At 34.6% G+C, this 10,372-nt stretch overlaps 1 protein-coding gene across 2 annotated transcripts; it reads left to right on the forward strand.

Moving 5' to 3' along the window:
• Positions 1–734: 734 nt before the first annotated feature.
• Positions 735–6,890, forward strand: LOC106101723. Of its 2 annotated transcripts, none has more exons than XM_013281042.1 (7): positions 735–931; positions 1,004–1,795; positions 3,092–3,209; positions 4,426–4,630; positions 5,016–5,075; positions 5,370–5,476; positions 6,008–6,890. In XM_013281042.1, exons 1-7 carry the CDS (start codon positions 751–753, stop codon positions 6,066–6,068), a joined length of 1,524 nt encoding a protein of 507 aa, XP_013136496.1. In that variant the 5' UTR covers positions 735–750; the 3' UTR covers positions 6,069–6,890. The 2 variants fall into 2 exon arrangements, with proteins under 2 accessions (XP_013136496.1, XP_013136497.1); XM_013281043.1 differs by having other exon boundaries at positions 4,426–4,624.
• The last annotated feature ends 3,482 nt before the right edge of the window (positions 6,891–10,372 follow it).

Genomic DNA, 10,372 nt, shown 5'->3' on the forward strand with positions numbered 1-10,372 from the left:
ATTTTGTGTTATTTATTTGACAAAAAATTTTCTTCTGTTATTACTGTATTGGACAGTTATTATTCAAAAGATATGTACGGTGTATGATACAGTAAAATATATAAAGAAAATTTATTATCTTTTATTTATCGACTTTCCTTAATTAAGTGATCAGTTTAAAATTATTCCTCGTATTCGAGTACGAGGTGCCACGACCCCAAATTGTACCTTCTACGTAAATGGTACGCTTACTTACTGTTTCTAAAAGATTTATTTATTGTAACCACGTATAAGAAGAATACTTGAAAAAAGCATAAAGACGAAAATACGTTTTAGCCACGAAAATTTCGAATTTCTGTGATGCTACGATACGACCTTCAACCACTACTTGAGATGCTCTTGTCCTAAAACGAAAAAAAAGATTGCCAACGCCAGTTATGGTATACGAATCGAAATAACTTTATGTTATAGTTCTAAGTTGTGAACCTTATAGTAATTATGCGCAGCGAAATACTGTAGGGGAAAAGTAATTAGCGAAAATGTAGGAAAACGAACAATAAATTACTTCGATATCATTTAACGTTTTTCTTTTTGTTATTAATTTAGTTTTAAACTTAACTTGTAACAAGAAATATAAAGTAAAACAACAATTTTGCCACTTTAATTTAGAAAAAAACACACACACACACAAAGAAATGTCAAAATATTTTATTAAAACTTAGTAGAGTTGTTTCCGAACTTAATTTAGTATCAACTGTCATTCTCATTATCATGGCGGAGGACGAAGACGGTGTTTCAAATAAAAATTCACCACAAAATTCAAACGATGCAGACTCCAATCAGGAAAATGAACAAAATGATGTAAAGCCAGACCTAGGAATTGAAGAAGCAAAGTACAATAGTCAAGAAAATGGCCACTCCTCGCCCACAAAGCCCAAAAGTTCCTCAACTAGTAAGTGTTCTTCGGATTCGTTTTTTGTTTCGCCAAATAAGTAACATATTTTAAGACATGTAATTCTTTTAGAGTCAACCGGAGCCGTGCGTAAGGAAGAGAATCCGTTTTCATTTCGGCACTTCTTGAAGAGAGATCTTTCGTTGCCGGGCAACTCGACATACGAGCACACTGGTGCAAGGCCTAAGGTTTACTCAAACACAGTTCAACACTCGCCTACTAAAGTAGACGTACACTCGGACTCCAGACGAGAGAAAAATCGTCAGTATGATAATCAAACCAAAGATAAATCAAGCGAGGGCGCCTGCCATCGCCTCAGTGATAATGCACCTTCAACTAGTTCTATGGATGTACCATTTAGTGTGGTAGGGAACTCAAATTCTAAGAATAATTTTTACTCAGAGACTGCTGATGTACCATTTTATCATAGACCAAATTTGGCATCTGAGCCATTGGGGATGCCGTCCCTACCTGACTTTGTACAAGACCACATCTTAGTAGAACAGGCGTATTTACATTCAAATGGACCAATGTCATTGGACTTGGACAATCTGCCGGACTTTACATTTAATACTAACTTTAATGCTGGATCATCGTCATCCTTGGGGAGGAGGAATGAAAACAATTATGTTGGAAGAGGCTATGATTACGATCCATATATGGGAGCATCAACATCATCTGACTCTGGACCATCAAACCGGAATATCCCACTAGACCTGCCGGTAGGGGCAGAAGCTGCAGGTCCTGTTCCACTTGACCATCCTATGCATCTAAGTCTAGACCTCACAGAGTCTGTAAACCCATCAGATAGAAGGAATATGTCACCCCGGAATCAATTTCCATTGGATTTACCACCAAATGCAGGTAAACAGTAATTGATTTTAGTAATAATCATAAGGTAATTAATTGATCCATAAACTGATAGAAATGTATTGTAACTTAGTATTACAAGCACATACAAAAGCCATAATTTTCAATGCTAGCTATTTTAAATTAGCATACAATAGGTGTGAAGTATTTATTTCCTCATAGAATAAGTTCAGGCTACTTTTATTATTTATCTATTAGACAAAAGCATAAATTTAAAAGTACAATAAGAGACGTTATAAGTGGTACAGAAACCCACAAGATTTATGTGTAACCACTGGTCGCTTAGTTTATAGCATATAAAAATAATAAAGAAACTTAGACTATTTTACTCACAAACAATGCTGTTTTTCAACGGTGAAAGAATTTGAAATCGGCCCAGTAGCCCCCGAGCCAATACAATGCATACAAAAATACAAATCTCTCCTCTTTATAATATTAGTATAGATTATTTTAATTTACGCATTACATATTTGTTGTTCTAACAAGGCCGATTTCAAATTAATTTTACATTTCGATGGTTTTTTAATTATTTGTTCGAGCAAAGTTCTTAGATATACATATCTATCAAACTGCTTTTGTTCAATATAATATATGGTTGACACATTTTAAAAAACATTTTATACAGTCAGCTCCAAATTTGTATAGAAAAATGAAACTTCAATTAATTTTTTACAACTTCGGTTTTAAATGTATGTATGCACAAATCTGTGTGTATGTCAGATTGTCTGTCTGATTGTCAGAATGACAATGAATTCATGCTATTGATAAGTATGTGCATTAATCTTTTGAAACTGAAAATCTATTCAAGTTTGTTAATCTTACTAATATTATAAATGTGAAAGTTTATATGGATGGATAATAGAGTTTGTAGCTAAACCAATTGGACAGATCTCAACGAAATTTGGCATAAATAAAGAGGGAAGTCTGGAAGTTCACATAGGCTACAGACTTGCGAGTGAAAGTTTGTTGCAGCTGACTACATTATTTTCGGCTTATCAAACAGCTTAACAAATCTAGATGTAGTTTGGAACCGAGGTAGATAGAGTGTGGCATAGCACATTAGCTACTTATTAAATTTATTATAATACCACTTGGACAGAGTTATACCTAGAAAGATAGATGGATTGCATAAAAGATGACATGATCAAGAAGGGAGTGATAACTGAGATGACATTTGATAATGGTTGTGTAGAGAACAAAAACCTGTTGCGCCAACCCTACAGGAGTAGGAAGAAGATGACCATTTCGACAGAGTTTTGAGCAGTTATATAAATAATGGTTATATCATAGGTGCTGAATCAAAACGTCTGCCAGACTTCCTGCCTGTCCACCCAGGCCGAACATCCCCGGAGCCTGAACACCAGGATGAACAGCTGCAGCAGATCATGAGCGAGCTGGAGAGAACCAGGTAAAACCTTTCTCTTCCTTATTGATGTAATTGTTTTTTTAAAATGTGTCTTACTAATATTATAAATACGAAAGTTGAGACGGATGGATGTTTATTAGAGTTTTAACCTAAATTACTAAATGGATTTCAATGAAATTTGGCAAAGATGTCAATCATAGTCTGAAAGAGCATGTAGGCTTACTAAGTTATTTAATTTCCATGTGGACAGAGCCGCGGGCGTTATCTAGTATCTCATATCTATTTAACTTAGTAGATTTGTAAGGAAATTTTATAAATACAACTTTTCCTGTACAGAATTTTATGCACAATTTAAGTCGCAAGCAAAAGCAATGGCAATGCAATTTGGTAATAATTCTTATTTATTAAATTTCATTGTTTTAATTTATTTTATTTTAATATTCATTCAGTTAATTTAAACAGCATTGTCCAAATTATAAAATTGTGAAGTATAGAATATTGAGGCCATTGCAATGTATGATTACTGTGTATTATGTCCCTTGTTACTTGTATTATGATTTTCATATAACTATAGCGTAGCTTGATGCGGGGGGAAGGGCACAGCGTGCATATGACCTTGGGCTATCAAGATATTTTAAAAGCGTGTTAATTGCAAAGAATGAAAAATATGCAAGGCAAGCACCTTACAATTTAACTTTCGCCCGAAACTTCATCCGCGTTGAAATATAAAAAAAAAGTAGCCTATGTGTTCTTCCAGAATGTCCTCTACTTCTATGCCTAATATCGAAATCTGTTCAACAGTTTAGGCTACAAACTCCAACAAACATCCATCTAAACTTTCGCATTTATGATGTTAGTAAGAAGTATTAACAGTGGGAGAGCCCGCTTTAACATCTCCGCACGAATGGGCCGGCTCGCCCCCAGCAATACCACGACCACACAAAAAACAGGCGTGAAGTGGAAGCAATTCCGCGTTTCGTCTGATAAGTGTGGTGCCGGAGGCCTAATTTTGGTCTCTTTTCCTTTCCACCCTGTTCTTAACAGGAAAGGATGGGAAGGAAAGGTGGATTTGACGATGGAGGTGACGCATAGGAAGGTGAAATGTCATTTTTATGTGCGTATCCTCCTCCGTCAACTAAGGGTAGGCAACGCATCTGCAATTGCGGGGTGTTTATAGGCAGCGGTCGCCTTCGGTGGATTCAGGTCGCCGCTTGCTCGTTTGCCATCTTATATTATAAAAAAAAAATTGATATATTAGGTCGGAGTTATTCACGGAGCGCAGCCGGCGGTGCCGCGCGGAGGAGGAGGCGGCCAGCGCACGCGCCAGGCTCGCCGAGCGGGAGCGCGCGCTGCGGGACCACGTGTGCGCGTCCCCCGCACCCGCCAGCGCCGCCGCCCCCGCACTGCCCACACTGCCCACACTGCCCACACTGCCCACACACATACAGCTCGCCGAGGTCAGTGTAAGTAATATTGTATAAGTTACCGCCAAAAAAAACAAACGGGATTCTTAAAAAAAAGAATATACAGTAAAACCTCGATAACTCAAACCTCGGTAACTTACAATCCTCTCTAACTTCAAAAAATAATATGTTCCCTTCCCATCAGAGCCCAAATCCTTAACAACATAGAACTTTAATAACTTAAAACCTCTATAACTTAAAATATTTTGTGTTTCCCTTGGACTTTAACTTATCGAGGTTCTAGTGTATATGTATATTAAGTTATTGGTAACTAGGAGATGGAGGCAGACATTTTAATTTAAATTTAATTGACAGATTTCTAAATTATTCTATATGTATTTAATTGTACATGTGTGAAACTCATCCTTATCTGTTTCAATTCCAGGCTCGAAGTACGGACCTCGAAGTTGTGTCGAAACTGAAAAATGAAATCAAAAAATTAAAGGTATCTACTACTCCCATGGTTTTCTCTAAATGTTCCACGAGCACTAGAATAAACACGTATATTTTCTACATATTTGGTATGTCTAATTCTAGCTCAATTGAGTTAGAATAATATAAGAATGAAAACACGATAAGCCCGTAACCTTGAACCGCTCCGCTCGAGTGCTGGAATACGACTGACTGCCCGCGTAGTCAATACACTATCCGTAGTCAATTCACTATCCATAGTCAATACACCATCTGTAGTCAATAGAGGTTATTGCAGGAATTGTACATTTTGGTATACGTGTGTCAGGAGCAGCTGCGCGCGTCGCAGGCGGAGGCGCGGGCGCTGCGCGGGGCGCAGGCCGGGGCCGCCGCCGACCTGCGCCGCGCCACGCGCCTCGCGGACACCTCGCTCAGGTATACATTCTGATCATTTTATACTTGCTTACGCCACCGACTGTCCGCGTGCAATTAAAACAAAAGTGTGTAGCCTATGTATTCTTTCGGACTATCCTCTACATTTATGTCAAATTTCATTGAGATCCGTTCAGCTGTTTAGGCTACAAAGTCTAACAAACATCCAACTAAACTTTCGCATTTATAATATTAGTAAGATTAAAATAAGAACATTCTTAATATTGACCTCACACTAAAAAAAATTAACGAGTACAGATTGCAATAAAATAATATTTTATAACATATAGTAAATAACGTTATTGCAGTAATAAAATTATCTATATCTATACTAATATTATAAAGAGGAAAGATTTGTATTTTTGTATATATTTGATTCACGCAAAAACTACTTGACCGATTTTAAAAATTCATTCACCAGAAAGGTAATTTATCTGTAAGGAAAATAGGCTTTATGAAATAATTACTAATATTTTATACTTTCATAGTAACTATTGTATTTGTATTATAAAATAATATTGTGTATATCTGCAGAGAGTTGCTCGCCGGCTTGGAGCAGCTGAACACGCTGAGCTCGCGGCTGGACCCCACGTGATCCCCATCGCCCCCGCACCCCGCGTAACTGACGTCTAACTGTCAAACTGACGTCCCACAACTGTCAAACTGACGTCCCACAACTGTCAAATTGACGTCAGCCACAGTCAATCTGACGTCTGCTGTTAAACTACTGTCTGCTATGAAACTGACGTCTGTAACCTGTCATATGTCTGCTTCAGTCGTCTTCTGTCAAATTGACGTCCGCCACCTGTCAAATTGACAGCAGTCAATCTGACTGCTGGTAAACGTCTGCCATCTGTCAAACGTTTTGTGTGACGGTTGACAGCTCTGGAACATTCCGTTTCACAATGATTTTATAAAATTATAATTATGCTGTTTAAAAAATTATTACAATACGATGTTACTTTTGGCAATAATGGATGTAAAAAAATGTTTTGAGAATAATTGATACTTTAATTGGCGTGTGGGAAAATCGTAAAGTTAAAAAATAAGGCAAAATGTAATTATGGCTTTAATTATTTAACAAATTAAGGAATATTTCAGAGCTGTCAACAATAACCTCTAAAAACTGTAGTGGTATTTAAAAAGTTTAAAATATTGCAGTTTTAAATAAGCATTGCAGCAAGTTTTAAATATTGAAAAGTCGGGGCGTGTCGATAAATGTAACTTAAGTTAGCGGAATTATGTTTTTTATAACTTAAGAGTTCCTCCATTTTACAATATTCGTCATCACAAGTAATTTATTATAAAATTTTAACGTGATCGTATTTTATTTATATTTATTGTTCATTTTTAATTTGTACGCAGTTTGAATGGAGCTTGTTTGTGTGGAATTAAATGAGCTGATTTTAATATTTTATTTGACAGTGACGTTTTATTTGCCATAGATTATGTAAAAATAATGCGTCCTCGTGGTGTTTGAATTTAAAAATATAATTTTAGTCCCTTTCCATCCTTTTCTTATAAGAAAAGGATGGAAAGTGGATTTGACGTTAGATAGGCATAGGGAAGGGAAATATCCTCTTTATGCGTCTCCGTCGGTTAAATGTAGACAACACATTTGTATGCGGATGTCTCTGGGTAGTCGATTCGCCATTTTGGCGAATTCAGGAGCTCGTTTACATTATATAAAAACTGTGAATTATTCGCCGCAAAATAATGAAGCTATGTATTTTTTAAATAAATTATAAATATACAATTACCCGTGGTTATCCGCTTTATAAATTGACGTATTCATGATTTATGCATATTTTTGGATTATTTTTAAACATATGTACATATTTTTGATTCAGAAGGAAGCGGTAATTTCCTACTTAGCAAGAATATTGGCGAAGTAATATATTCATTTCTCAATGTCTTCTGATTTATTAAAAAAACACAAATATTTTTTTGGCTGGAAAGTAAAATTGTAAATGAAATAAAGTAATTTTAATATGTAATGGTTCATTTAAGAAAAATCGGTAGTTGAAGAAAAATCAACTTCTGTAAAATATAAAACCTAAGAACTGTTGAGTTTGAGTCATTTTAGTTCATACATGAGGCGTCTGATGACGTCATCACAGCGTATATAGTATGAGGGTTCATACACAGATTCCAGCAAGTATTGCAGATTATTATCGCAAATAAAATAGAGTTTTATTCCATCGGTGTAAGGTTTAATTTTATTTTGAACTTTTACTCTTTCTCTTGGTAATACGTGCTAAGTAAAATTAAACCTTATTTCAATAGCGTAAAGCACAATTTTATTTGCGACAACTTCTCTTGTTAAAATATACTATATGTTATATAGTGAAAACATAGCTTTTTATGGTGCAAGAATTTTTGAAATCGGTCCAGTAGTTTTTGAGTAATTTCAATACATACAAAAATCGAGAAATACAAATCTTTCCTCTTTATAATGTGATAATCTGCAATACTCTACGCTCAGGTGTAGACCCTAAAAGTTTCAATTGAATTAAATTATGCTCTATGTTTAATATTGTTTTTTAGTTTGGTGTTTTATTAAATAAATGAAAATAAAGGACAATATATGTTGAATATTGAAATTATTGAAAAATTTCAATTAAACTTTAAGTTAAGAACTTAAAGATTTAAAAGGAATTTTAAAAACGTAAGCTGAAGGCATAGCGTCGCTCCTTGTATGAATATAGGAGATTTTCTTATTAATTTCTTGATATTTTCAATGTAAAACACTATATTATATATTTATTAAAGTTTTATGAATATTTTTGTGTCTAGCGGACCGCAGTGTGGTATATTTTTCGTACATAAAAAAATTAAATTGTAAACCATATGACGGATGGATATTTGAATGTCCAATGTGAAAATTTGATTGTATATTATTTACTTATTGTCACAATAAGATGTATTTGTAGTATATAAATATCGAAATATACGTAAAATAAAATCTCTCATGTATTTTTATTTTATTACCCTTTGTATTGAAGTTTCCCAATTTTTTCTGTCATAAATTTTTTGGTTTATTTTCTACTAGCTTTCGCCCGCGACTCCGTCCGCGTAGAATTAACAAAGAACAAAAGTGAGTATTCTATGTGTTCTTCCAGACTTTCCCCTACATCTATACCAAATTTCATCGAAATCCGTTCAGCGGTTTAGGCTACAAAGTCTAATAAACATCTATCCATCTAAATTTTCGCTTTTATAATATTAGTATGAAGTATAATTGCGAAAATCTGATAGAAACGCCGACATTTATAGTTTGAATAGGGTTGATTAGTTTGATTGATATGTAAAATATCGTAAATTGGTATTGAACTGCACACATTTTTTTAAACATAAATAAACCAGCGCTTGACCACGATTCCACTTAATCTAAGTGAAGAAGCGGTCGAAGGATAAATGTGTGCTAGCTCAATAAGTGCCGATTCACACTATATTCACACATATATGAAGACAAAAAGTAAAAATTTCGTTCGCCTCATTTATGAATTGAAATAGCTAAAAGCACCCTGTACATCCATATTACACTTTTATATTTTTGCTTGAAAAAGTAATTAAAACCACGCGTTTCCTGAGATTTCAATATTCACGTTTTAATATTCTTATCCAAATCATAAAATTTCTTTGTACTGTATCTTTCTACAGTTTAGTAAATATAAGAAATTAATAATAAAAAGTACGAGAAACCTCAATAAGTCAATTAGTTAATTCAAAATTTATTATTTGAAAATCTCAAACATTGATATCATTGTTAAAAAGTTAAAAAAAATAAAAATAAAACATCCTATCTATATAAACACCTATGTATATGTTGCGCTTTTTATTCTTGAAATGCTTGACTTTAAACTAATTTATTTTATTTATTAATAGCGTTAGTTTGTTTTGGTTATTTGACGCTAGTAAGAATTAGGTGAATTTTTAAAGGAATTTCGCTTATATGTCTCCTCTATATGGTTTTTTTTAATCTTTGGCTAACCAGAGATTAAAAAATAAGTAAAAAATAAAACAAAAAACCATAAATATATTTGTTTTATTTCAAATGAAACAAGGCATTATTCATAATTTAGGAATGTATATAATAATACTTAAAATTCAGATCATAACATGAATAACGAAATATACAAATAAAAAATGGTTCTATACATTATATTTTTAAAATATAAACTCCAATAATAACATTATTTACTTCTTAAATAATTTTAGTTGAATAAGTAATTTCGCTAAATCAAACTTTTTCCTTTACAACATTATACAAGTCAACCTCGTTTTATTTAACAGACAGTACGTCGTTATTAAAAGTGTTTTTTTTTTTATCAAACATAAACTAAAAGCACACAGACCCGTTCATATTTGAAATCTACACTAAAAGGCGGTCTTAGTGACCAGTCTCACCCAGTGACCAATATCCCTTAGTAACCGAGTTCCCCTAGTGACTAAGTTCCTATAGTGACCAAGCTCACCTAGTTACCAAGTTCCCATAGTGACCGAGCTCACCTAGTAACCAAGTTCCCCTAGTGATCAAGCTCACGTAGTAACCAAGTTCCCATAGTGACCGAGTTTACCTAGTTACCAAGTTGCCCTAGTGATCAAGCTCACCTAGTAACCAAGTTCCCATAGTGACCGAGTTTACCTAGTTACCAAGTTCCCTAGAGACCAAGCTCACCTAGTTACCAAGTTCCCATAGTGACCGAGCTCACTTAGTCACCAAATTGACTAAGTTCACTAAAGAAGTAAGTAAGGTCACTAAGGGAGTGACCAGACTCCTCAGTAAGCAAGCTGCCTTAGTTACATCGTGTGTGAGTGCTACTGCGTGTTGTAGAGATGGTCCCAGTGCGCCGGACACTGCAGGAAGTACTTGCGGCAGGCGGCACAGAACCGCCG

The sequence above is a fragment of the Papilio polytes genome, unplaced genomic scaffold, assembly GCF_000836215.1.
Source record: "Papilio polytes unplaced genomic scaffold, Ppol_1.0 DF823958.1, whole genome shotgun sequence".
In the NCBI taxonomy this organism is placed as follows: domain Eukaryota; kingdom Metazoa; phylum Arthropoda; class Insecta; order Lepidoptera; family Papilionidae; genus Papilio; species Papilio polytes.

What these genes read in the sequence shown, in the direction of transcription:
- LOC106101723 (XM_013281042.1), top strand. Translation starts at nt 751, where the DNA reads ATGGCGGAGGACGAAGACGGTGTTTCAAATAAAAATTCACCACAAAAT. An exon ending in GGATTTACCACCAAATGCAG is followed by an intron (nt 1,796 to 3,091) that starts GTAAACAGTAAT and finishes GTTATATCATAG; the next exon opens with GTGCTGAATCAAAACGTCTG. An exon ending in ATGAAATCAAAAAATTAAAG is followed by an intron (nt 5,076 to 5,369) that starts GTATCTACTACT and finishes TACGTGTGTCAG; the next exon opens with GAGCAGCTGCGCGCGTCGCA.